This window comes from Artibeus jamaicensis, unplaced genomic scaffold (genome assembly GCF_021234435.1).
Source record: "Artibeus jamaicensis isolate MK-2021 breed Jamaican fruit bat unplaced genomic scaffold, CSHL_Jam_final contig_490, whole genome shotgun sequence".
Classification (NCBI taxonomy): domain Eukaryota; kingdom Metazoa; phylum Chordata; class Mammalia; order Chiroptera; family Phyllostomidae; genus Artibeus; species Artibeus jamaicensis.
This window is the reverse complement of record NW_026521861.1, coordinates 1,013,144-1,039,650: the sequence shown is the minus strand read 5'-3', so window position 1 is coordinate 1,039,650 and position 26,507 is coordinate 1,013,144. Positions and strand designations below refer to the sequence as shown.

General features: G+C 57.6%; 2 protein-coding genes across 6 annotated transcripts; one reads left to right on the top strand and one right to left on the bottom strand.

Annotated features, from left to right (window-relative positions):
- On the bottom strand, nt 1-9,377 carry SFXN3 (sideroflexin 3). 5 transcript variants are annotated; one of them, XM_053668475.1, is made up of 12 exons: nt 9,302-9,377; nt 7,682-7,802; nt 5,584-5,747; nt 4,796-4,970; nt 4,353-4,447; nt 3,948-4,023; nt 3,702-3,787; nt 3,327-3,454; nt 3,111-3,160; nt 2,166-2,215; nt 1,645-1,692; nt 1-1,376 (listed from the first exon to the last, which is right to left on the bottom strand). In XM_053668475.1, exons 3-12 carry the CDS (start codon nt 5,742-5,744, stop codon nt 1,280-1,282), a joined length of 966 nt encoding a protein of 321 aa, XP_053524450.1. In that variant the 5' UTR covers nt 5,745-5,747; nt 7,682-7,802; nt 9,302-9,377; the 3' UTR covers nt 1-1,279. The 5 variants fall into 5 exon arrangements, with proteins under 5 accessions (XP_053524450.1, XP_053524449.1, XP_037015364.2 ...); XM_053668474.1 differs by lacking the exon at nt 9,302-9,377 and adding an exon at nt 8,023-8,201; XM_037159469.2 differs by lacking the exons at nt 7,682-7,802; nt 9,302-9,377 and adding an exon at nt 6,940-7,024 and having other exon boundaries at nt 4,353-4,451; nt 4,920-4,970.
- Nucleotides 9,179-26,286, top strand: PDZD7 (PDZ domain containing 7). The gene is made up of 17 exons (XM_053668464.1): nt 9,179-9,401; nt 13,333-13,473; nt 13,801-13,975; nt 14,502-14,678; nt 14,935-15,082; nt 16,262-16,322; nt 16,677-17,084; nt 17,571-17,768; nt 19,312-19,362; nt 19,935-20,110; nt 23,113-23,204; nt 23,337-23,428; nt 23,582-23,653; nt 24,112-24,717; nt 25,033-25,133; nt 25,531-25,656; nt 25,991-26,286. Exons 1-17 carry the CDS (start codon nt 9,179-9,181, stop codon nt 26,108-26,110), a joined length of 2,967 nt encoding a protein of 988 aa, XP_053524439.1. The 3' UTR covers nt 26,111-26,286.
- The last annotated feature ends 221 nt before the right edge of the window (nt 26,287-26,507 follow it).

Here is a 26,507-nt window from a genome sequence, read left to right as displayed (position 1 = left end):
TAGACAGGTTTTCAGTTTATTGAGTAACAATGGCATCATAGCTTTTATTATTGGTGGCAAGATGGTTGGGGGAGCAGGAAAGTGCTCGTGGGGGGCCCTGCTGGGACCTGCTCCCCGCTGCTTCAGCCCGAGGTCGTGGGAGCTGGAGTCAGGGTCCAACTGTGTACTCTTAGTTTACCAGCACACACTCCATCCCAAAGCCTGCCTCCCCTTTGGACCAGCCATGAACGCCTAGCCTCGCCTCCTCTTGAGGGCGTGGATGGGGGTGGGAGCAGGGCCAACCCTCTAGAAAGAAGAGCTAAAGTGGGATTCTGCTGAATGTCTAAGAAGAGTCCAAGGGACACAAAATTCCCTGTCTTAAGACTGTCCACTCAGGGCCGTAGTTGCCCTTGAGAGTATACTAGCTCCACCCATTCAGATGCCTGTGGAGTTGAAGCTCTGCTCCCACAGCTGCGTCCCTCCGTAAGAAGGTACGACGGGAGCTCTGAAAGAGGAATGGAATGTTTCTCTGCCTGTGTGGCTTTTGGGTGGAGGGAGAGGGTTGGGGTTGTAGGTTTAGATTTGAGGTTATCATGTCAGATGGACCAAGACTCCCAGGATTGTGCCTGAAGACACCCACACTACAGTGGAAGGGTGGATGGGGAGATTGCAAGAGCCGAACAGAATACTGACGTTCCTTTGTTCTAGTAGAGAAGCAGAGACAAAGTAATCTATTCTAGGATGTGGGGGATGACATAAGCCCCCTGCCTCCTTTAGCCTGGCATGTCTTTCTCTGCCAGCCCTGTTCTTGTGTCAGCTTTGGGAGCCAGGAGGCAGTAATCTGAAGGATTCAGGACAGTTTGGTTTGCGAGTATCCCTCAGTCTGTCCTGAGATCCCTGGGCTTCTATGTCCAGAAGGGGTGAGGTGCTGTCAGAAATGAGTTGGCCAGTGGAACTAAGTTCCATAGCCTGGGCTGGCTGGCAGGTGGCAGGAAGCCAAAAGGAGAAGCCAGATATCAGGACATTCCAGGACAGCATGTACACACACACATATCACATATGCATATATGAAAACGATAGCACAGGAGAAAGGGATTATGTGACCCTTCTCTTTGGAATCAAAGGGGAGAGAAAAAGGCTTATTGGGGTACCTCCCCCTGCCTAGCGGATTGCTGGTCTCAGTGGCTGCTCCCCACCAAGCCCGCAGCCCAACACCAGGCAGAAAGAAAGTGGCAGGACGGCAGGGCTCGACTAACGCAGCAGCCCAAGGAGGTGAGGGAGGGCCGGGGCTGACTCTCACTCACAGCCCTTTGTTGTAGTAAACCACTTCAGTGCTGGGGTTTTGCTGATGGATCTGAGCCCTCAGCTCTGGCTCCAGCCTGCTCACATGTATGGAGCTGCAACAAAACACAGGCAGGCTGAGCGTCCCCTGAAGCCAACCGCCCTCAGGCTAAGGGATCACCATCCCTCCTCTTCCCAAGCTGAAGACTCTCCATCTAAGAGCGAAGGCCCAGATCACTGTCACCCCAACCCCCACCCCCAGAATAAGCTGAACACCTGCCAGGCCGCTTCCTGGAACACAGTGGAGGATGCTAACGTCGGCTGGCCCCAGAGACATGGAAACCTGACCAGAGACTGCAGTCAGGCCTGAGGGGCCACACTTACCTTCTCTGCGGGAACAGGGCACAGCACAGCGGGGTGGCAAATACCAGGCTGGGGAGAAGAGTGTTGGAGAAGTTTGTGGAGCTGTGGCCTCAGGGTGTTCCCTCCCTGCATCCCACCCCATTTCTGGGCACTGCCCCTAGGGGTGGAGGTTGATTAAAACCTGACATTAGGTTTTGGCCGAGGGAAGAACCTCCAGAGCAGTGACCCGGAGTTCCACAGCAGTGAGAGAGAATCAGGAATTCAGTGTGCATGAAATTCTGGACAGTACCAAAAGGTACACTGCCATAGTGTCCCCTCACAGATGAAGCCTGGAATGCCTTCAACGAGACCCTTGACCTTCAAGGAAGGACAAGAGGGGTCAACCCCTCAAACACACAGTATGACCTGTGGGTGTCCAGGACCACTACCTTCTCAATGCATGAATGAATGTTTTTTATATATATAATCTTAAAAGCAATAAATGCCCACATGTCCACCATGGAAAGGGCACTCCCACACACCCTAACCCCCCACACACTTACCAGAAGCCCACTAGTCCCACTTGCAGGGGCGCCCCCAACCAGGGGCGGCGCTGTAGGGAGACAGAGACAACGGCATGGTGTGCGTCCCCTGCCTACCCGCCCCCTCCCCCTGGCACCCACCATGGCTCTATCCCATCAGTCCTACCTTCCAGCCTTGGTACATGGTCCTTTTCTTCCTCCCCAACCCATAGTGGGTCTGTACCTTTAAATCACCACCTTCCATGCCAGCCAGGCCCGTTTGCTGACACCCTCCCCAGTGTCCCCTTCCCCATTCTAGCCTCTCAGAACTGGATCCCCGGGCCCTCCCTGCCCCTCTTTCTCTTCTCCTACTCTATCCAGGAGCTGCCTTCTTCAGGAAGCCTCTGCTGACCCTCCACTTCCTCCCTCCCACCTCAGCGGCATGAATTTGTCCCTTCCCAGCACATCTCCCGCTCTGCACACCCTTCTCAGTTTGCTCCAGTCACAGGGACCCTGTTCTGCCACTCAGATGTGCACAGTCGGTGTTCAATAAACATTTGTGAATAAATGAGCCAGGGGATGCACCACAGCTTACACTCCTGGGTCTTGCTTCCCTGTCCTGTCCTGTATGCACGCAGAGGTGTGTCTCACTGCTGTTAACGGGTGACGACATGAGGGTGACAGTGAGCACGACTGCGATAGTCCATTCCTGGTGTGTGTCGGAGGCTCTGAGTGACACCAGTTTCCCCCCTTCCCTTATTTTCTCCTCCTGTTCCCTCAGTGTCCCTTCACTGTCCCTTCACTGCAGCTCAGTTCATTCTTCCTGAATGAATGGAGGTGGAGGTGGCAGCACAGGGGTGGGGCAAACAGGTGTCCAGACCTGAGTCTGGTCAGGCCAGAGAGGGGGTCAGGGACTGGTCACCTCTGCTCCCAGTCCCTACCACTTCCCAGTCTCTCTCCAGGACAGGAGAGGTGAGAGGGACCTACCTTCAGGAAGTCTTTCTTCTCCAAAGTGTCCATGATCACCGGGGGAATGGCTGAGGGGAGAGCAGGGCAGGGAGGGAGAGAGTAAGTAGAGTAAGTGGCAGGTGGGACCCTAAGGAAGGAGGTCTCCTTTCAGAGTTCGTCCCACTGCCTCCAGAGTCCCCAGAACCCCCTTTCTCTCAGAGCCCCCCGGGCCCCACCCAGCCACCCCTGCCTCACCCATGGCGGGAATTGCCATGCAGATTCTTGATATCACCACCTGGAAGATTCCCTGCTTGGCCGCGGTCACCGAGTGGCCAAGCCTCTGACCTGTCTCGTCAGTCACGGGGATTCCCACCTGCAGCTCCCTGATAAAGGAAGTGAGTCGGGGTCAGATCACAGGCCCCAAATCCCACCTGTACTGCCCTCAAGGGCAGCTACTCCCCAGGGGTCCTCTCAGGCATCCTAGGTTGAAAGGCCGGTTCTCTCACCCCAGATCCCAGCATCAGACTGGGACTGGGCCCAGCAGCTCATGCTCAGGGAGGGCGAGGACGGTCCCGACTCGGGCTGGTGTGCCCGCCAGGCATGCGCAGGCCAGGAGTCAGGGCTGCTTACCTCTGCCTCATCAGAGGGATGTTGATGCAGTTTGCAGCTGCCACGGCTGCAAAGGGCACGAATCTGCCGACCAGAGGGGGCAGGTGCTGGAGGAGGAAAGATTTCATTTAGTGGCCCCGAGGGCCGTGGGGTGGTGAGGACCTCTGGAAATAGATACATGAAGGCTGTAGGTTGGTGTGGAGGGGTGATGGGGAAGGAGGCAGATAAAGGATGACTGGCGATCCGTGGGCTGGGGGCGGCATTTACCTTAGTGAGGGATTTGAGTCCCAGGGCTGTAGCCACAGCTCCGGTGGTGGCACTCACGTAAGCTGTTCCCAGCTGCCTGTGGGTGGGGAAGCCAGGACACAAGCGGGGAGGTGAACAGTGCAGCACACGGTTTTTCTTTCAGGGACATGCCAAACTGTCAACCCAGGAGGCACAGGAGGGTGGCCTCACTGCAGAGGAACACCTCCGGTGCTCCAGTGCAGACTTGCCTGGAAGCCCAACCCCTCCCCTTGAAAAAGAGCAGCCCCCCAAAAACATGCACAAGAGGACCCCACACCCCCAGGCCAGGACAGTGGGGAGGAGGGCAGGCTGAGAGGAGGGCCTGGAACCCCTGGCTGCACGGTCCTCGGTGAGCAGCGTCAAACAGGAGAGAAGGCGCATTCTCACCCCACAGTAATGGGAGCATCGCCGCTGCGGTTGGAGTAGTTGACAACAGCGTTGAAGGACTGATTCACCCACTGCCAGAACACCACAGTTGGGGTCTTCCTGAGGGTACAAACATATTTACTTCTGTCCCCTCCACAGTGTTCCTCATCCTTGGACCCCAATAATGAAGCCTCAAAGGTTATTCCCAAGCCTTTAGGAGGGAGCCAGTTGATGACCCTAAATCCTGCTCTGGTGACCCCTGAGTGACCACCCCTTTATACCAGCACACCTACTGCCTCTGAGCTTGGAGGACCCCGAGGGTGAGTTCTCAGGAATGGAAGGGATTCTAACACAAGCTCTCGCCCACCCACCCATTTCTGCCCAGAGAGGAAGCACCTAGTCATCACGCTACACTCTAGCTTGGACAGAGTGGTCAGGGCAGGTGGGGGACACACAGGCAGGACCTGCCTGTAGAAGGTGAGCATGCAGCCGGTGATGGTCATGTTCATGGGCACCTGGGCTGACATGCGGCCGATCAGGACCACTTTCTCGCCCGTGTCTGGATGGAAGGCGGAGTCGTACACATACTTGGCCCTCCACAGTTGGTCTTCGGTGAGCCCTGGAGTCACCACGCCCGCCCTACAGAGGTTGGCAGGAAATAGGCAGGCCTGCTAGGGGGCAGGTGAGCCCTCCCAACCTGCCCGCCTGGCTCAGGAAAAGTCTGGGCAGAGGACCAGGCATTTTGGTCCCCAGTCTCGGAATAAAGGAGCTCCTGGTCTCTGGAGACAATCATATCTTCTGGGGGGTGAAGGTTCCTATTTCTATTTCCCTTCTAGCCACACAAAGAGGGGCATGCTTGTGTTTATGCCCCAATACTTTCCAATGGGTCAAAAATGGCTAGGTGTATTGCAAGGGTTTTCCTTCCCGGAGACAAAGCAGATGCCCTCCTACCTCCATTGCACTCAACTCTGAGCCCCCCTGTCCTTGCAGAGGGTGGCCCAGCAGTGGGACAGGTCCCCATAGGTAGTCTGTGAGGCATAAATATCAAGGCCATGTCTTTGATCCAAACACCCTACAACCTTTTAGGTTACAGTTCTGTGCCATAGCTTCTGTGATGCTAACACACAGGGCCAGGGAGCAAGGGGTGGGACAGGGGCACTCTCATGCTTGGGGAGACGGGCGCGAAGGATACCGCATTAATGGCAGGGCGTGAGGTCCTGGGGTACAGGGTGAGGTGGGGAAGTGGCATCACCTGTAGTTCTGCACAATGTTCCGGGAAGCTTCCAGCTGTGCCCCGGATAGCAGCAGATTTCGGGGGTCAGTAACAGTGAAGAAGTGCCGCGCTCTGCCGAGGAAAGTGCTTTGATCCCAGCGAGGTTCCTGGATGTTGATATCTAAGGGCAACTCACCCATTTTCTGCAGGGCAGGGACCAGGGTCAGAGGACTTCAAGGAAAGGGTCCAAAGCCTCCACCTGGGGAGACTTTGGTGGCCCTCCCTGCCCTGGTCCCTGGGCCTGTCTCCAATCCCTTCTAGCTCCAGGTGACTCCAGACAGGTAAGCAACGGGGGCGGGGGGGGGGAGCTGTTTTCTAGGCAACATCCTGGCCCAGGGACCTACCACCACTGGAGGAGGCTGGGGGTGCGGGAGGTGGGTGGGGACAGACCCAGGAAAACAGATCTCGTGCTTGGGCCTGGTGCAGATTTTCATGGGTGAGAATTTATATGTGTGTGGTTGATGTGTGAGCAGCAACCAATCCCATGCAGCTACTCTTGTGCTCTGCGTGCACAAAAATGCATGTTATATATGCCCTCCACATTTATGTTCATGTCGGCCTCAGGCCCCAGCTACCCTGGGACCTGGATACAAACTCCCAAGGCTGTTTTGGAAGGTGACGCAAGCCATCCCACACCACCGCCCCTGACCTAAGGAGAGCAGGAGCTCATTGGCCACCCCAGGGCTTGTCTATCTCAGATCTCAACTGGGCACTCTGATGCCAGCTGAGTGTGCATGTGCATGTGTTTCCAACCCACACTGAATGGCCCCAGGCTCTCCTAGTTCCCCAGCTGGGCAGGGCTGGTACAGAGAGCCATCCGCCTCTCCCCAGAGTCACCTGTCTCCAGAAAGGGGTGGGATTCTGTAAGTGCCCCTCCACCCGGCACAGAAAAGAAAGCTTGAAACAGCCATCTGGCTGCATTGGGCAAAATCCTGCAGAATGACTAATCCTCTTCCACCACACTTCCTCCCTCACAGACACCCTCCCCTCACACACACACACACACACACACACACACACACACACATCATACTCGCCCTACACAGACATACAAAGAGGGTGGGCACACCCTCCATGCACTGTCCCACAAAGCCCGTTACTTGCACGCACGCACACACTCCCCGCAGTCCGCATCCATCTGTTACAGACAGTTGAACGTGTAACCACACAGAGCCCCACCCTGAGATTTCCCCCCCAAAAACCTGTCCTCCTGCCCCAGGTAAAGACGAATATACCGAATCCGGAAAGGACGGAGACAGCAGCTGGTCTTCCTCTTCTGTCCCAGTCTTCGACCCCCTACTCGTCTGACCCCAGGACCCTTGCCCGAGCACTCACACTTTCCTGCGCTCTCGGCCTCTGCAGCCCTCGGACCCGCCCTACTCTCGGCGCGTCGCCCCCTCCTTCCCACCCACCACGTGTAACGTCAGTCGTGACGCTAACCATCGGGAGGGGGGACTCCCCCAGCGCGTCCGCTCGGCGTGCCTAGGGATTGGCAGAACCCGGGGCGGTGGGTATCATTTGGGGCGACGCCCCCAGCCCCGGCCACCCGGATTCCGCCCAACGCTACCTTCCAGAACCAATCCGGGCTCCGGATCGGTTCTGGCCCCGTCCTCCGGCAGAGAGAGTTGGGGAGGAGCCATGGGTGCTTGTAATCCCCTGGCTGGCCTCCGGAGGCTCCGGCCTAGGCAGCTAGAGCTCTAGGTGTCCAAGGCGAAGACTTGGAAGGGAGCTGGCGGGCGTCGTGGAGAGGCCATCCTCGGATGGTACGCCTGGAGGGGCTCGGGTTACCGTCCGACCTGTTTACTTGTCGGTTGCCTTGGCAGTGGCTTCTGCCTACGTGCCCGCCCCCCCCCCCCGCCCCCGGCCCGGCTCCTACCCCACTTCCCACACGCTCCTTCCTCGAAGCACCTTGGCTTTCACACCCCTGCACAGTCCCGTTCCGCTCGCGCCAGTGCCTCTTCTCTGTCCCTCGTCCTTTCCTTCTCCCCAGTCCCGTCCTTACTCCCCTCTGTAATCGCTAGCTCCACCGAGTCCACAGTTTCCTTGCGTCCCCAGTCCCTACCCCTGCACCACAGACCTTAGCTCTGGAATGTGAAGCGGCAGAAGTCTCAAGGTTCTCTCTGCATCAAGCAAGCGGGTCAGAAAGATTCTTCCTCCCCGTAGTGTCCTGGAACAAGCTTCCGGTCCCTGTGACCTTTCTATAAATGGGTGGCCAAAGAGACACTTGCTGACATGAACGGAGGATGCATGTGAAGAAGGCAGAGCGCGCACACACACACACACACACACAGAGTCACAGTACCAAGCAGGTCCGCTCCTGCCCAATGCAGGCTCACGCCCCGCTCTGCCCAGGTGACAGCCCTCACTAAGGCTGCGTGGAGGACCGCGGAGGGGTGGCAATTCCACGAGCCTCAGTACCTGGCTTGGCCTGGAGAAGACAGAGTTCTGGGCTCCCCCGAGCTGAACCGGTAGTGGGAGGAGGGCAAGCCAAGACCCACGCCCCAAATCTCGCTCGGGGAAGGCATTCGACCTCGAGCTGCAGTGAGAAGAACCCAGCGGCCCCAGCCCAGGTGACAAACGACTGTCTTGAGTGTCTAAGGAAGGTGGCGGAAGGGAGTGACTGGCGGCTCCCTCAGCCAATAGGAGCGCGGGGCTGCTGGGGCCAGCCCTGCTGCAGCCGCCTCCGCGAGGCGTGGGCGGGCCCCCCTGCTGCAGTCGCTGGCGCTTGCGGGCGGGCGAGCCCGCGGCTGCAGCGCGCACCAGCAGGTGAGGGGAGCTGGGGGTGCCGGAGGACCGAGGGGGTGGTGTGCTGGGGTCTGCTCTGGGGGACTTGGCCCCGGGTTTGCGCGGGATGTTGTGGGGTTCTCGCCATCAGATCCTGCCGCAAGCCTGGGCAAGGTTCACGCAACCCCCGTAGACGGGAGAAGAGGGGGGCCGGAGAAGGGATCTGGGGTGGGGAGGAATCTGGGGTCCAGGGAATCTTCAGTCCTTGGCTGCAGCTGTCCCAGGTCCTGAAGGGACCTGTCCCCCGAGGTCTGAGCATCAATCACTGGTCCCCCGTCCCCCTTGCACTGGAGGGGTGTGCAAGTGAACTGTCCTGGTCCCAGTTTCTCTCACACAACCTGAAGCCCAGGGTCTGCAATAATCCTATCTGCTCCACTCTTTCAGCCTCTAACGAGGGCTGGGGACCGAGTAGATGACTCAGCTGAGAGCAGGAATGAGATGAAGGAGAGCTTCCCACCCGCCTTGTGTGAATGGCTCCGAAGTCCATGATGGTGCCTGGACCGGACGCTTCTCTTGCCAGGGGTGGGAGAGAGAGGGGCCTAAGACATGAGAGAGCAGGATGCTCAAACCAGGGGAAGGGGTGGAAATTCTGGGAGGCAGCATTCACACGCACCTCACGTACCCCCCTCTTCTTGAACAGGCCTGGAGTGCACACCAGAGAGGCACTGGAGGTGGGGGCTCCCGTCCACTGGGACCCCAGTCGTGCCCAGAAGTCTCATGGTGCCCATAGCACGCAGGGCCCTCCTCTCAAGGGCTAGCAGGTTCCTCCCGGCCCTCTAGTCTAGCCGCGATGGCGCGCGGTTTTTCAGTGGGTTTCGACCCGCTGGGCCTTGGAGACCTAAGCTCCAGCTCTCTGAGCTCCCTCTCCTCCCGAGGCCACCTGGGCAGCGACTCAGGCTCCGCAACGCGATACCTGCTGAGGAAGCAACAGCGGCTGCTGAACGGGCCCCCGCGCGGAATCCGAGCCTCGTCGCCCATGGGCCGTGTCATCCTCATCAACTCCCCCATCGAAGGTGGGGGCGGGGCCCAGCCGGCGCCGTGACGTGATGGAGGGTGGGGGGAGAGGGCAGCGTCGCTAAGGAGAAAGAGGCAGAGCCCCATGTGGGTGGGGAGACTCAAGACATGCCAGTCTTAAAGATGCGGGGGCGTCTGGCAACCCGTACAGCTCCTCATCTACTTTCGTTCTCCTTCGGGCCATTCCTTCAGGGCTCCAAGATTGCAGCGAGGTCAGAGGTGGGAGACAGGGCATGGCCACGGGAAAAGCATTGTGTGTGTGCCTGTGCCTGTGTCTGTGCGTGTGTGCGTGGTATGTGAGCCCCCCAGTGAGGCAGGGTATTGGCCCCTCCATTTCATGGACTCCACCTCTTTCCGAATCCTTTTGTGTGTGCCTTTGGGGCGTGTGCAAGACAGCGGGCATCCTCCATCAACCAGCCCACTGCGTGACCAGCTCTGTGTTGAGCTGTGAGGAGCCAGTGCCCACATGGGCAGGCAGAGTGAAAGGCTTCACATGCGAAAGGAAGGAAATGAAGCTAGAGTAGCAGATGTTTAGAAGAGTGGGGAGAAAAGAAATGGGGAGGGTCAAGGAGGGAGCCCCAGGCCAGGGCGGATGGGCTAGTGAAGCTCGTAGATGCTTAATGCCATTTCATTGCACACAGACTGTACCAGCCCTAGGTAGATACTGCAGGGAATCTAGAGAGAAATAGGGCTCAATTTTCACTTTGAGAAGTTTACAGGGCAACAGGGCTTGGAGACATCAGTGAGAGCAGCTGGTGATGGAGCAGCGGTATGACAGACAAAGGATGCAAGTGAAAAGCATGGAGCACAATGGGGCAGGCACTTAAGAGACAGCCTGCCTGCAGTGACAGGTGTGAGGCAACAGAGAGCAGACGAGCAAAGCAGGACCTTGAATGGCAGCCAGGGAGCACGGAGCCCCAGCACCTGCGCTTCCAGTGGACAGGACCAGATAAACATCTCCAGCTCCCCTCCCCTCTATCAGCCTGCAGAATGCGCTGGCTGAGTCCCAGACCAGACTCTTCAGACCCTGCCCCTCCCCCTGGCCCAGCTGGGCATCCCTGGGGCAGGGGTGGAGCATGTTGCTCAGAGATCAGGCTTGAACTAGTGGTCCAGCAACTTGCCCCCATCATCCACACAGGGTGAGCAGCAGGGCACTGTTGAGGGTCGTTACTGTCATTCTGGTCATGAAGCAGAAGTCCCCAGAGGAGCTACGAGGCATGGAGGGGGAGGGAGCACTGTAAAACTGCCCTTGTGAGTCCTATTATATTAAAAGGACCATACTGTACCTCTCACACACCACATACACGCCCCTACACGCCGGACACGCTGTGCCCAAGGGGCTTTGCCCTGACCTGCTGGCCCTAAGTCTGTCTGGGCTGGGAGCCTCTGAACTCAAAATCTTCCCTTCTGCCTGAGCACAAATATCTCCCAACTCACTGCAGCCTAGAACTCCTCCCCCATGTTATTAATTAGGCCACTTCAGGGCCTAAAGTAACTGGTAAGGGAGACACAGTGGGAAAGGGTCACTGCCACTCACCTCATCCCCATGAAGTGCCACCAGCTGCTCAAACACAGCAGGTCCCAGAGGAATTGCATTATCTTTCATTCAGACCAGCCCCTTCTCCTCTCTCTGCTAGCTCATTCATTTATCCATCCATCCATCCATCCATCCATCCTTTCATTTAATCAAGAACTGCTTAGCGAATACCAGGTGCCGAGCAGCATGCGGGGGGCCCGTTGGTGGAGGGCTGTGAAGTCCCTACCGGGCTGAGCTTGCAGTCTAGTGAAAGGGGACAGAAGACGTATAATAGTCTACAAATGATGAGAAAGGAGGTAAGAATCTTGAAGGCACTAATCCAGATGATATGATAGGGTAGCGTTTCTCAAACTTTGGAATTGCCGGGGGGCGGGGGCTTGTTAAAGGACAGACAGTTGGGTCCTACACCCAGAGCTTCTGATTCTGTGAGTGTGAGGTAAAGGCAGAGAATTCGTATTTTTAGTAAGTTCCCAGGCACTGCTGCTGGTGCTGCTGGTCTAGGGTGTGCCTTGAGGAGCCCTAGGAAGGAGGCTCTCTGGGAGGAGGGGGAGACTTCCTTAGGGAGGGGACTCCAGCTTCCTGAAGAAGGTGGCATCTGAGTCAGCAGGGTCTGAGGCGGGGGAGCTGGCTTTGAAGGTCTGGGCAGGAGTATCTCAGGGGGGACACTGAAAAGATTGGCTCGAAGAGAAACAGGGAGGAGGTCGTGTGGCCAAAACCCCGGGAGGCCAGGGAAGGAGGCCAGCGGTGAGGGGAGAGTGCTAGGCAGAGAGGAAAGCCCAGGGAGGGAGAGGTGTGGGATTCCTTCTAGAAGGAGGGGCAGGCATTGAAAATTTTAATCAAGGGAAAGACACAATCTCTTATAAAAGCTGACTCTGGCCACTGTGTCGAGAATGGATTAAAGGAGACAGGAGCAGAAGTGGGGGAAAGAGAGGAGGCTGCATAGCGCCTGGAAGGAGAGGTTGACGACCTGGTCTAGGACAGTGGAGGGAGAGAAGGTTCCCACCTCAGATGCCCTAAGCTCTTAGGCTCAAATCCCCAAATCTGGCCAGGGGCCCTAGGGACACCCCGGGATGGGCTGAGGAGTAAGGGCGGTGAGGAGTGGCAGAGCAAAAGGCTCTTTGGGACACACCTGGGATGTAAAGGTCCCCAAACCTGCGGGCAGTCAGCAAGGAAGCCCCAGGATCTCCACGTCTCTGCTACGCACCACCCCTGCCACGGCTGCCCGTGGGGGTTCCTTCCTGAGCTGTCCCGGTCATGCACTGTGACCTGGCTTCCTCCTCGGATCAAACAGAAGTGTGTGTGTGAGTGCGCATGTGTGTGCGTGCGTGCGTGCGTGCGTGTGTGTGTGTGTGTGTGTGTGTGGAGAGACAGAGAGAGAAGGAAGTCTTACCACTTTTCTCCAACCAAAAGGTCTCCCCACCTCTGAGTCTTCCCTCCCTCCATTCCTTGGCCAGTGCCTCCCCTTTCCCCCCACCCGTCCAAATTCCACCCATCTTCGTCCTCCGAGAAACCTCCCCCCAGCAACTCCAGCACCCAGGGACCCTCCTCCCCTGGCTGTCGCTAGCACAGATGGAGAGCACCGTTCTGGGCTCCGCGCACCTGCTGTGACAGCGTGTTGTTTGAGCTTTCTTACAGTCAGGTAGCTCTTGGAGCCCTTACCTCTGAAATCTCGGAGTTTAAGAGCTAGAAACGCCTCTGGGATCCTCCCACAACCACCCAGACAGGGGTTTACCGAGGGTCAGCTTGTATGCCTCCAAAAGTGAGGAACCCACTCTTCCTCCTGGAAAACTCATTCCGTTGCCAGAGATGAAAGTTTTAGCAAGTGTGCCCTTGCTCAGTGGGCCCCCATCTAACTCCACTGCTTGGGCTTTGTTCTGCCCTCTGGGTTGCATAGCCACATACCTCTGACAGCTTCCACAGAACAGCTCTTCGGGGGGTTGAAGATAGAGCTAACACACTCATTCCCGCTGAGGAGCGTGGATTCCCTCAGCTGTGCCCCGTGGAACGGGTTCCTGAACCTCTTTCCTATCCATCTGGCCCTCAGAGCACCAAGAGTTTCAGGTGTTTGGCTTATCCCAGGCCAATGGGCACGGGAAGCTTACTAAGCACTAGACACACACACACATGCATGCATGCACATACACTTATATTATGAGTGAAAGAGAACAATGCCTTCCCACACGGAGCTCGGTCCGATCCGTTCTGAGACTAGCCCATAGTCTCAGAATCGCCTGGAAGAAACTCAGAAATTGGCTGCCCCGACCCCCTGCCATTTAGGTCCCTCGGTGCCTGTGCTCAGCAACCCCACTCTTTCAGGCCCAAGTTGGGGAACACAGGGGTCCACTGTGCCAAGAATAGGCATGGGGGTTATGCCTGTGTCCCCACCCCCACAGCCAACAGTGATGAGAGCGACATCATCCACTCAGTCCGGGTGGAGAAGAGCCCGGCAGGGAGGCTGGGCTTTAGTGTGCGGGGCGGCTCTGAGCACGGCCTGGGCATCTTCGTCAGCAAAGTGGAGGAGGGCAGCAGTGCAGGTGAGCGGGGCCCCAAGAGGTGAGGTCCTGGAGGCTGTATGTGACCTCACCTCGGTGGGGTGCAGAGGCGCTATTGTCAGGGATGGGAGGTAGGGCCTTTAGCTTTGGAGGACCTGATCTGATGGGGAGACAGGGCCCTCTCCCAGGGCAGGGCAGGCTACCGGACAGGTCCCTAGTCTAGTATGGGGCACTCAGACCCTACCAGGGGATCCCCAATCTCAGGGAAGAAGTTTTACCCCAGGGAGCCTGGTCTGATGGGGGCTCAGCCTCACAGTGGAGGACTTCTCCTGAGTGGCCCATGCCAGCCACCCCTGTCCCCTGGTGCAGAGCGCGCCGGCCTGTGTGTGGGGGACAAGATCACAGAGGTGAACGGGCTGAGCCTGGAGAGCACCACCATGGGCAGTGCTGTGAAGGTCCTGACCGGCAGCAGCCGCCTGCACATGATGGTGAGGCGCATGGGTCGTGTGCCGGGCATCAAATTCTCCAAGGAGAAGACCACGTGGTGAGAAGGCCTGCCCTGCCTGCCCCCGCGTCCCCACCCAAAGCCACAGCAGGAGAGGTTGAGGGCACAGGGCTCTGCTTGGGCCTGGCTAGCGCGGCTTCTGCTCCTCCCAACTCCTAGGGCTGGAAACAGGGATCCTAAGGGCCGACCTTGCGAGGAGAAAAGGCCATGTCTTTCCCCCAGCCCCCTCCCCCCAGCTCTGCTCTCCCGGACCCCAGAGGCCCGGCCCCTGTGCTGCCGCAGCTGTGAGTGTAACACAGTAACAGCGCCTCTGCCTGATGGGCCTCTGCCTGATGGGCCCGTGAGGGTTCCACATGGGTCTGGCCCATTGCAGCTGCTCAATGAAATGAGGAGAGTGGGTGGTGTCCCAGATTTGATTACTCTGTGTCCCACTGAAGATCTTAGGCCTGGGAAGTCCCCCGAAGGCAACCCCACCTTTCCCATGCAGTTGTGGGGCTGTGGGGAGGAGGGAGGCGGGTGGTGGCAGCTGGGGGCCCAGGCTGAGGGCCCCCTGCTGCTGCCCCAGGGTGGACGTGGTGAATCGGCGGCTGGTAGTGGAGAAGTGCAGTTCCACGCCGTCCGAGAGCAGTTCAGAGGATAGTGCGCGGCGCATCGTTCACCTCTACACGACCTCTGACGACTTCTGCCTGGGCTTCAACATCCGTGGGGGCAAGGAGTTTGGCCTGGGCATCTACGTGTCCAAGTGAGGTCTGGGCAGGGAAAGAAATGGGTGGGGTAGGGAATGGGGCTTGGATGGGGCCTGGCTGGGACCTGGGGACAGGTGAGCAAGTGAGGCCCAGCCAACTACACATTCAAATGAGGGTCTGGGTCAGGGGTGGGATCTGCCAAAGGGGGCGGGGGTCACCAAGAGGGTGGCCAAAGAGTTTTATTGGGGCCTCCACAGCGTGAGGGAGGACAGGCCAGGGGGCCCCGCCAGACTGCTGTCTGTCTGACTGCAGAGTGGACCATGGTGGGCTGGCCGAGGAGAACGGCATCAAGGTGGGAGACCAGGTCCTGGCGGCCAATGGTGTCAGGTTCGATGACATCAGCCACAGCCAGGCCGTGGAGGTGCTGAAGGGCCAAACACACATCATGCTGACCATCAAGGTGGGCAGAACTGTGGGAGGCAGGGAGAGGCCAGACTGCAGGAAGGACTTCCTAGCATTCCAGCACTTATGTTTGCCCATTGCTCCACAATTTGACTTTTTCACAGATACGTGAGAGGTAGAGCAGGCATTATTCTCATTTTGCAGAAGAAACTGAGGCTCAGAGAGGAAAAGTGGCCGAGGACCCGGCCAGTAGCAGGGCCTGGTTCCCGGCCTGCTCTTAGATGTCTAGGGCCGTGCCCCTTCACGTGAGTGGTGGCGGCCTAGGCCTAAAAGGAACATGTGTCCCTGTCGGAAGGACGGGCTGGAAGCTGCGGCCTTGGGCAGGACCCAGGGGTGGGTATCCTCAGGGTACAGGCAAGAAGAGCAGGCTGGGGCCAGAGACTGGGTTGCAGGGGAGGCGGCCAGATCCATTACTGATGCGGGCCTCACGCCGGCCCGGGGTCAGGCCTTTCTCACTCCGGCTGCTGAGGGGTGTGATGCTGGGCTCTCCCCGGTGTGTCCTCTCAACCCTCCTCCCTGCTCCCCGCTCCCAGCCTTTCACCCATTTTGCCTTTGGTGCCTCCTGCCCCACTCCCTGCCCTCCACCACCTGTCTCCCACCTCTCCCACATTCCATTTCTGCCTGTCCTCAGATGACCCCAGAGCCTCCTCCTTACTTCCACTCTGCCCTTCACTCATCTTTCATTCATTCATCCATGCATTCAACATTTTTTAAATACCTGCTACGTGATGGCCATTATGCCATGTACTGAGGTTACAACAGTGAACAAGACAAGGTCTCTGCTACTGGGGGCAGACAGATCAATAAACTAGACACCTACAGACTGTGACAAATACTATAAGGAAATTAACAGCGAGATGGGATGAGGTTATTTAGGTAGACCCTTGTAGCGGGGGGCGGGGGGGCGGTGTCAGAGCAGGCCTAAGGAAGTGACACCTGAAGAGGAAGAAGGAGTTAGCCACAGAGGAGCTGAAGAAAGAGAACTCAATCAGAGGGAACAGCAGCAAGTGCAAAGGCCCTGAGGTATAGAGGAACTTCATACATTCAGAAACAAAGTGGCCCTTGTGGCTAGAGCATGATGAAGGAGAGTGAGAGGGCTGAAAATTTACTCTTGTGCCATCACTCTCCCTTCTGACCCACTCCCATTCCCTCCTCTGCCCCCCATGCCCTCCCCCAGGAAACTGGCCGGTACCCTGCCTACAAGGAGATGGTTTCTGAGTACTGTTGGCTGGACCGATGTAAGTGGCTCAGGCCCCCAAGGCTGAAGAATGGATGGTCAGGGGCACCAATACCTTAAGGGGATTTCACAATGCCCAGACAGTGTCTGGGCTCTCCCCTGAGAAGCTGCAGATTCTGTTGCAGGCCCGCCTAGGGTCTGGAGTCCCAAGGGGGTAGGTGGAGGAGAAGTGACCAAGATCTTATCCTGCTGGCAGGATGCTCAACAGCCAGGTCCCCAGATCCCATGCTCCCAACCTTGGCTGCTGCTGGGTTCTCCCCAAACCCCCGAGCCCAGGGATGGTCTGCCAGCTGGCAGGGCCCTGAAGCAACCCGGCCAGGCCCCTGAGACATTCCTGCCTTCTCCCTGCCCACAGTGAGTAACGGGGTGCTGCAGCAGCTGTCCCAGGCCTCCGAGAGCAGCTCCAGCGTCTCCTCGTACACCTCCAGCGCCCCTTACAGCTCGGCTGAGGGCTCCGGCTCCCTGCCCTCTGACCACATGGATGTCTGCCTGGGGCCCGAGGAGCCAGGCAGCCGTGGGCCCGGCTGGGGTCGGGCAGACATGGCCATGCAGACAGACCCCGACGTGGGGGGCCGCGTGGAGACCTGGTGCAGCGTGCGGCCCACGGTCATCCTCAGGGACACGGCCATCCGCTCCGATGGACCCTCAACTGCCCGCCGCCTTGACTCTGCTCTCTCTGAGTCCCCCAAGACTGCCCTGCTGCTGGCCCTCAGCCGACCCCGGCCCCCCATCACTCGCTCCCAGAGCCACCTGACCTTGTGGGGTACGTGGGAGATAGGTGGCTGTTGTTCTCCCCAAAGCCCTGGGTCCAAAACCTCCCTTAGACCCTTTCCTGGTCCCAAACTTCCCTTTGCCCCAGGCCTTGACCCAGCCTCAGCCCCAGAACATACTCAGACTCTGCCCTGGTGCTTTTAAAATTAGTCCCAGACCTCAAACCCATTCTCAGTCTCAGCACCAGGTCCAGTCAGCTCTGGGCCCCAAAAAAGCTGGAGCCAAGCTCTCCCCAGCCCGGAGTTCCCAGACCTTTCTACACCCAGCCCCTATTTATTTCTCCATAGCTGAGGCTATGGGGTAAAGAACGGGTGGAAAATTGGAGGACACCCCCCCACCCCATCCCTACCTCCCCACACAGCTGCAGATCCTGTCTGCCCCCTACTCCCCCTTCTTTCTGCCCCTCCCCACACCCCTTCCCCGGTCCTTCCCTTCTGCCCACTCCTCCAGCCCCCCGGGTGCTTCCTCGTGTCTGCAGAGGAGAAGAAGCAGCGGAAGAAGGAGAAGTCGGGGTCCTCTGGGGAGAAGGGGGCCCTGCAGCGCTCCAAGACCCTGATGAACCTCTTCTTCAAGGGAGGGCGGCAGGGGCGGCTGGCAGGGGACAGGCATAGAGAGGCCTGGACGCTGGAGAGAGGGAGCCCGGCCAAGCCCCGTCCTCGCCTGGACATGGAGAAAGGTAAGGGCTGGGCTAGGGAGACAGGGAGGATGGAGGCCAAGTCCACTTTGGCATCCAGCCCCACACTGCCTCGTACTAGCTGTGAGTGACCATCCCACCCTGTGAGCCTCAGTTTCCCCATGAGTGGAATTGGAGTAATAATACCTATATCTTTATGAATAGTGAGCAATAAGTGAATTAGTATGTGCTCATCACTTAGGGCATTGTCTACCACACATCAGGTGCCCAGAAAATGTAGTGGCCATTGCTGTACTGCCTCATCCACCCATTGTACAGGATGGAAAACTGACAGAGTCCCCGCACGGCAGGAAGTGGAAGACCTTGGGTCTCATCCCTACGCTCCCGGTGCTGAGGAGAGGGAAGGACACTCTTTTCCTAGAATATTCGGCTTCATCTCCCTTGGCCAGAATTCTCAAGCCCTACCCAGTTCTAGAACCATCCTTGAGCAAGGCCATTTCTAGATCTGGGCGCAGGCAGAAGGGCCTAGGCGGCGGGCCTCACCCAGGTCAGGGGCTTCCCAAGCACCCTCACATGGGGCCTCACCTCCCCCAGCTGAGGTTCAGAGACTGGAGCAAGATTAGATGAGTTGACTCTTGGGGTTGCCTGTGACAGAAACTCAACCCAAACTAGCTTAGAAAAGCACTTCTTGGCTCAGCTCCTGATTTAAACTGGATCCAAAGATTTAAACAATCTCATCAGACATCCGCCCCCTCATCTTTTGGTTCCCTTTCCCTGGGTTGGCTTCACTATCAAGCAGGCTTTACCCACTGGAGCTAAGATGGCCACTGTTGCTTAGCAACACAAGGACAAGAGAGCTTTTCCTTAACTAGTCCCAGCTGAAGTCTCAGGCGCTCATTGGCCCAGCTGGGACCACATGTCCAACAAATCACCGTGATGTAGTAGAATGTCTTTCATCAACCAGCTAGGGTAGGGGCGCACCCTGGGGTACGTGCACTGAGAATGGGGGTCCCTGGGTGAACTCAAGGTACTGTTTCAGAAGGGAGAGTGGATGTTGGGTAGGCGAAATTAACCAGAGGATGAGGAACTGGGTCCTACCCCTTCCTGGGGTCTCAAGGCGACAGTCCCCTGTCAGAGACAATCCCTCAGATAAGGGCTGGCCAGCTTCCTTTTCTCAACCCATCTCTCTTTCCACAGCCCCTGGGGCCCTGCTCTCTCCCGCTTCTCCTCCCATCTCTCTGGCCGCTCCTCTCTCCTTCAAAGGCTCTTTTTTCTCTTTGTCCACTGAAGGTAGGTGCTCCCCCAAACTGTCCCTAGGGTCCTCGTCTCCATGCATTTTCTTCCAACTGAATCTCTACAAGCAGAGCCCAGACTGCACCCTCTCTTGATCCAAAACCTTCGCTGGCTCACCATTGCCCATACACAAAGCCCTTAGCCTGAGCACGGCCTGGCCTCTTGCCTCCTCATCTCACCTCCTTTCAACTTGAACTCTGCATCCCAGCCAGCGATCCAGCCAGCTCTAAAAGGCCTTGACCCCGTTTTCAGGTTGGGGCCAGGGCCTGCTGCTGAGCCTTCTTCTTCTTAGCAGGGGGAGTGGGACCTGTGCAGAAGTTTGTCACCTGGAGGCTGCGACGCGGTAATTCGTGCATCTCTTTACTGAGGCCTGGTTTACAGCAGGACTGCTGATGGGGTGCATGTTGGGGGCAGCTCAGGGGCTTTGGGATTAACTCAGCTGAGACCAAGCATGGGGAATCAGGCAGATACGGTGGTGCATACTGGGGGCAGGTAAAAGAACTGGACTAGTAAAATACAGTTGTAGGCAGATATTGGGGTATATGTTTGAGGACTGAGGAGCTTGACTCCCAAAGACAGATCTGGGGGAGGTGAAAAAGCCAGTGTGAGAACTTCAATGGGGACCAGACTGGCATGACAGTGTATGTTGGGGGACCCAGGGACCCCAAGACCAGGAATAGACTGTATAGGCGTCTGTATTGGGGGGCACAGGGGCTGGGGGGAGCTCCACTGGTGGGCAGATCTCTATGGAAGACCACGGTGGGGAGCATCCGGGCTTGGCCGGAACTCCATCAGGCGCATATAGGCCTCTCAGCTAGCCTGTCCTGGAGTCTGATCCCCCTTTAGGGAAGCCCCTATCTCCTCTCCTGGTGGCTCCAGGCTCCTTCATCATATCCCTTTGCTCCTGCCCTGCAGACAGGGAGAGGGGCCGGGCCCTGCTCTCTACGAGGTCTGGGAGCCCCTCCAACCAGCTGCCCAATGTGGATGAGCAGGTGCAGGCCTGGGAGAGCCGACGGCCCCTCATCCAGGACCTGGCCCGGCGGTTGCTGACTGACGACGAGGTGCTGGCCATCACCCGCCACTGCTCCCGGGTGAGCCTCCAGCCCGCCCCCGTCCCTAGCACATGGTCACTCGCTCACCCAGACCCTCATTCATTCATACTGTTGTCTGCGTACCGGTTTCTGGATTCAGTACTCTGAGGCCAGTGGTCACTAAAAGAAGAAGTCACCCCTGTCACACGTACACACTGGCACATACACACTGAGCTCACAACCAAGAAGGGGAGTCAGATAATAACCTAAACAACCACAGTGAGAAATCACATGAAGTCCTGTGAAGGAAAAGAACACGGGAAAATAATCCAAGAGGCACAAATTAGATGTGGTCTGGAAGGGCCTCCCTGAGGAGGTGGCATTTAAGCTGAGGAAAGAAGAAGTCACTCAGATGATGAGTTGGGGACATGAGTCCCTGCAGTCACCTACTCCTTTCTCTTTTAAACCCCAGCCCATCCCCATCCCTCCTTGTGCTCCTGCGTCAGCCAACAGGCCTGGCACGAGTAAATAATCCCTTGCTCTCTCCCGGAGCACACGCACTGACACACTCAGCCCAAACCTCCCCAACACCCACACTGTTGGTCTCTGTTCCCTTCCACTTCGGACAGACCAGAGGGCCCTGGGAGAAGTAGAGGTTAGATTTAAGGAAGCCTGAACGTTGGGGGGGCTGCAGAAAGCACAGGTCACCCCCTCCGGGAGGACGGGAAGGCCCTCTCTGGTACCCAGGGCTTCCCACTGTCTCAAGAACCTCCAGGTTTCTGGGGTGGGTTCCTTGCGAGCCTGTGTGCAAGGGCGATCTGAGAGTCAGGAAATCGTTTGTGGATGCCCCACTCCCTCACCTTGGTCAGGGTGGGGCTGTGTTGTATGTCTGTGTGATGTGAGCATTTGTCTGTCTGTGGGCTACCTGGCTTTGTGTCAACTGTATGGTTGTACTTGTGTGCGAATGTGCTTGTGTCTGGCTAAAGCATGTATGTGTCACCTGGAGACTGAGACGTGGTAATGCATGCATCCCTTTACCAAGGCCTGATTTGCAGCAGGGGGCCCTGTGACGGGGTGCATGTTGGGGGCAGCTAAGGGCCTTTGGGTTAAATTCAGTGTGGTGGTCAGCTCACAGTCTCAGTGGGGAGGTGTGCACCAGCCTCCATAGGCCTGTAACTCTGAGATATGGCCACTAGGTGGGGCTCTGTGTTTGTTTCTTTATTGGCTCTTTTCCTCTTGCCCTCAGCTCCTCCTACCCCACCCAAGCCAGGCCTCTCAGTGGGTCCCCACAACACGTGGGGAACTCGGAATACCACCCAAAGCTGACCCAAGCCCTACCCACACCAAGAGATCAGACCATCAGGGGTGGCCCACAAGATGAGTAAAGCTCCCCTAGTGATTCTGATGTATGGCCCTGGGCCCCTTTTCTGTCCTTTTCTTAGCCACTGCACCCCAGTCACCAGACCAGGCATTATAAACCATCTCTCTGATCACTTTATACTCCCCAACCCCTCTGTAACCTCTTTGACAGAACGGAGTGCAAGTCCCTTACTCTCATATCCAAGGCCCTCCCTGGTTTGACCCCTAACCCCTAACCTCAGCTTTCCCACAGTCATCATGTTACCACACCATCATCGTCCCCAGGCCACCGCATCGGTTTATGCAGGCTGGGAGCTGCACAGCTTTAGGGGCACTACTCACACTGTCGTCACAGCCTGGGCAGCCTACATGGAGGCCCTTTGTGTAACCCACGGTCAAGTTAAACTTTTATCTACCGGTTATTCCACATCACCCTCAGAGCCCCTTTCTCCTAGCTTTTGCTGATCCCTGAATTTATCCTTAAGAGTCAATGTATAAAAAAAAGTCAGTGTAAATGCCACCGCTTCCGTGAAGCCTACCCTGATCTTCCCACCCTCCTCTGAGACTCCCTCTGTCAGTGATTTGTAGTCAATTGGGGCACATGGCTCATTCTGCCCCTCATTCCCACTAGACTGAGTTCCTGAAGATCTGGAACAGAGTCTTCATTATTGTGTCCCCATTGTGACCCTCCAGTACCCAGCCTGACACTCAGTGGGTGCTGAATGCAGGTTTGTGAACTTGGAGTATGTGCACATATATGACTATCTGGGGGTGAATTGTTGATATGTGTATGTGGGAGTCCCTATAACTTTGTGTGTGGTTTAGGACCACACACATACGTTTATCTTTTATTTCCAGATATTTTTTACTGTCTCACTCTGACCACCAGGGCATGCTCTTTCTCCATGTCTATGCCCCTACAGGATGCTCTGTGTTTGTGTCCCTGAATCAGGACGTGTCTCCCTTTCACCACCAGGGGGCGGTATGCTGTCCATTATGGTAGCTCCCAGTGTTCAGTTTGCCAATTTGCGTAGGTGGCGTTTGCCTGGTGGCCAGGCATCCTGGCAGTGCCAGGCAGAAGGGCCTCCATCGCCCTGAGTACTGACTGGAGAGGCTTTCTGTAGGGCTACCTCTTCCCCAAGGTCCCCATTCCAGCCCTGAACAAAGCCTAATTTGTAGGTCTATGTACAGACAAATGTGGGCCCTGCAGACTAGTGTTTGGCTCAAATTCCTTCCTTCTGCTTGGAAGGTGGGGGTGGGGAGAAGAGTCCACTCCCTGCACATCCTTTTCCGGTACAGAGTAGGCAAGAGCCAGACCTCTCAGGTTTCAGCCCCTCTTCGTACCTCCTTATCTGTGTGGCCTTGGCAAAGTCCTTTTCGGTGAGCCTCAGTTTCTTCACCGGCAAAGCAGTAATAAATAATGTTATCTCTTGGGAGGTTACTAAAGGTGAGACATATGTAAAAGGCTTAGAAAAGTGCGTGTCCCAAAGCCTCCCTTGCTGTGTTGGCTGTTACGAGTCTGTTATTCTTGTTGCAGGCTGCCACCTAGTTACCAAGATAAGACATCCTGTGGACAGCTTGGGGACCGGGAGAGCCTTTCCTAAACACCGGGGGGGGGGGGGGGGGTGGCATACCTGGGCTTTCCCTCTCGCCCAGTCCTGGGAGCCTCTGCCACTGCCTGACTGTGGTGCCTCTCTCCGCAGTACGTGCACGAGGGTGGAGTGGAGGACCTGGTGAGGCCCTTGCTGGCCATTCTGGACAAGCCTGCAAAACTGCTGCTGCTGAGGGACATCAGGTGGGAGGGGGGAGGAGGGAGGGATTTGGGCAGGAAGGGCACCCCCGTACCTCCCCCAACCTTCTCAGGACTGAAGTCCTCCAGCAACTCCAGAACTGAGCCCTTGCCCACCCCCATCTGGTCCTCCCCCAGGAGTGTGGTGGCCCCCACGGACCTGGGCCGCTTCGACAGCATGGTGATGCCTGTGGAGCTGGAGGCTTTTGAGGCCCTCAAGAGCCGGGCAGGTCAGTAGGCAGGGGGCGGGGCTTGCGGATCCTGAACCCCAGGTGGGGGTGCGGGTGGCATGTCCCACTGGAAAGGGGGCAAAGCCCTCTCAGCTGTGTCCATCAGGGAGCCTGGCAGTAGGGCCCTGCTGCTGACCGCTTCTTTCCAACCAGTACGGCCTCCAGCTCTGCGGCCGGCTCGGCAAGACACACCACCCAAGCGTCACCTCATCACCCCTGTGCCTGGTCAGTCAGAGTCCCAGAGACCAGGGAGGGGGCACACCCATGGGGGCACTGGGGCTGGGAGAGCAGGCCTTCAGGGGTGTGTGGTCCCCTAAAGGGAAGCTCTCATCCATCAGAACCATTCCTGTCACATCCACTCATCACCGTTATTTGTCTAATTGGTTTTAAACCCACTCACTTTTTAAATCTAGTCTCATTCTCTGTAATAATCTCCAAGAAATCATCAGTTTGATGTGTGAGTCATATTTTTTCTTAGATACATTGAAATGAAACTAACTCTTACAACAGAAAGTATTAAACTACTATTACACCGGAACATGGGCAGTGTCCCTACAGGCCTGAGCAACCTGGGCCTGGGTCTCCTAGGCCCTACAGGGACAAAGGCAAGGACTGGGGTCTGGCAAGGTGGTCTGGGCTAGTGAGGAGAGGGCAGCCTGACTGACCTTGGCACTCTTCCCCAGACAGCCGTGGAGGCTTCTACCTGCTGCCTGTGAATGGCTTCTCTGAGGAGGAAGATGGTGGGGAGCTGAGGGAGCGGCTGGGGGACCTCCAGGTCTCTCTGGATGCCTCTGCCCCCTGCCACCCTCATAAAGGGATACCCCCCCTCCAAGATGTGCCAGTTGATGCCTTTGCCCCACGCCGAAGCACCTGCACACCCCCTCCCCAGCCACCCCCCGTTGCTCCCCGGCCCCCGAGGCCTAACTGGCTGCTGACAGAACCCCTGTCCCGAGAAGACCCTCTCCAGAGCCAGAGCCAGGGCCAGGGCCCAGCTCAGAGCCGCAGCCGCAGCCGCAGCCGCAGCCGGGGCCGAGGCAAGTCCCCCGGACGCAGGCGCTCCCCGTCCCCGGTGCCTATCCCCAACCCCAGCACAGCCAACGGGCGCTGCCACAAGCCTCGGAAGGCCAGGCCCCCTCTGCCACGACCTCTGGATGGGCAGGCAGCCAAGGCAGGGGGCAGTCAAGGCCCCTCTGAGAATGGAACTGGCAGGACAGCTCAGCAAGCAGCCACGAAGGCCCCTCGTGGGGAGTTGAGGACAGTCACGCTGTCCAAGATGAAACAGTCCTTGGGTGAGTCCAAGGGGGACTGGGCCTGGCAGGGGCTGTGGGGTTTGGATAAAGCTGGTGGGCTCGATTTGGGGATGTGTCTAGGTGAACTAGGCTTAGGAAAAGAACCTGGGTATTAGAGAATAGTTGGGGGCGGGTTTAGATTTTGGGACTTAGGGATCCAGAGAATTTTTGGAGCAAGTTGAGGACTGAGTAGTGACAGAATTGCGTTTGGAAAAGGTCGGGGGCCCCAGATTTGGTGACTGGGTCCTGGGTCTGCCCCGGAACCTCTGGGACTCAGGGGTGTGGTGCACTCTTGCCGTTCCTCACTCTCACCAGGCATCAGCATCTCGGGGGGCATCGAGTCCAAGGTGCAGCCCATGGTGAAGATAGAAAAGATATTCCCCGGGGGCGCCGCCTTCCTCAGTGGGGCCCTGCAGGTGGGTGAGGCGCACCCAGGTCCCCTCCCCCAGCCCAGAGTTAATGCTGGCGTGAGCAGGCTGTTACGTGCTCATCTGCTGGCCAGGCATGTTTAGGCCAGGTTGTGGGAGGAGGGGGTCAGGCCTGCGGAATGAGCAAGCCCAGGGAAGAATCTGTCCCCTCATGCTAGCCTGGGCCTGAGGGCGGCCCATCCTGTTCCACCCCTTGACCCGAGGGACAAAGGACCATTGTCTGGCCCCACCCAGCCCCCAGTAGCTCCAGGCACAAAAGTCCCATTGTCCATCCTCTCCATCCAGACGGGGAGGAGTGTCCCAGCTGGTGGAGGTGAGAAGCTGGATGCTGGAGTGGGGGGTGACCCAAGGAGGGAGGGCTGTGATTCTCCCCCTCCCACCCTAGGCTGGCTTCGAGCTGGTGGCAGTGGATGGAGAGAGCCTGGAGCAGGTGACGCACCAGCGAGCTGTGGACACCATCCGCCGAGCTTATCGAAACAAGGCTCGGGAGCCCATGGAGCTCGTGGTCAGGGTCCCCGGGCCTGGCCCGCCACCCCTGCCCTCTGACTCATCAGCCCCCTCTGACTCATCAGCCCTCGCTGACCAACCCCTTCCTACTGACCACACCCCTGCCCGCTGACCCCTTGATGCTACTCCCATGTGCTTCCAGAACCTCTCAAGGCCCTTCCCAGTGGGACCCAGACCACTCCCACTGACATTGGCTTCTTGCTGATGCCCAGCCCAGTCCCCTCTCCAACCCTCCAGTGTCCTGGTTCTAACCCCAGACTCATCCCACCTACCCCACAATTCGCCCCGCTGACCACAGACCTCCCCGCTGACCCCTGTATCCTCCCGCCCTCTCCCAGACCCCACCTACTTACCTTCCAACTCAGGAACTCCCCGCTCCTGCTCGTCTTGCCTCCTCCCGAAGCTCCACACTGGTGGCTCAGGTCTCCTTGCTTTCTTTCCTCCCCAGTTGTCACTAAGGCTCTGCCCTTTCCAGACAAACTTAGTGTCAAGAACAAGGTGCTACTGGGCAGGCAGCCTGTCACCCATTCACTGCTTCTCACCTCTCAAGACAGGAAGGGGGAGGAGAAACCCAAGGTCTGGAACTTGGGACTGGTGGGCACTCCCTCCCGATCCCCCCTTGATTCTCCGAAGCACTGAGGGACTCGGACTCTGCCAGTCACTGCATCCACCACCCAGCCCCGGGCAGTGTTCTGTGCAGGGAACACAAATCTCTGCTAGTTTCTCAAACCCTGAGAGGCCACTTCACATCATGGCCCACTAGCCTCAGACTTCCGGCCAGGTCTGTCCTTTCCCCGTCCCCCTCTCTCCCACGACGGCAGACAAAGAGGGGGTGGGGGGAGGGTTCCCACAATC

What these genes read in the sequence shown, in the direction of transcription:
- SFXN3 (XM_053668475.1), bottom strand. Translation starts at nt 5,744, where the DNA reads ATGGGTGAGTTGCCCTTAGATATCAACATCCAGGAACCTCGCTGGGAT. An exon ending in GATGCTCCCATTACTGTGGG is followed by an intron (nt 4,024 to 4,352) that starts GTGAGAATGCGC and finishes CCCCACCCACAG; the next exon opens with GCAGCTGGGAACAGCTTACG. An exon ending in AGAAGAAAGACTTCCTGAAG is followed by an intron (nt 2,216 to 3,110) that starts GTAGGTCCCTCT and finishes GTCTCCCTACAG; the next exon opens with CGCCGCCCCTGGTTGGGGGC.
- PDZD7 (XM_053668464.1), top strand. Translation starts at nt 9,179, where the DNA reads ATGGCGCGCGGTTTTTCAGTGGGTTTCGACCCGCTGGGCCTTGGAGAC. An exon ending in ACATCATGCTGACCATCAAG is followed by an intron (nt 15,083 to 16,261) that starts GTGGGCAGAACT and finishes GCCCTCCCCCAG; the next exon opens with GAAACTGGCCGGTACCCTGC. An exon ending in GTACTGTTGGCTGGACCGAT is followed by an intron (nt 16,323 to 16,676) that starts GTAAGTGGCTCA and finishes CCCTGCCCACAG; the next exon opens with TGAGTAACGGGGTGCTGCAG.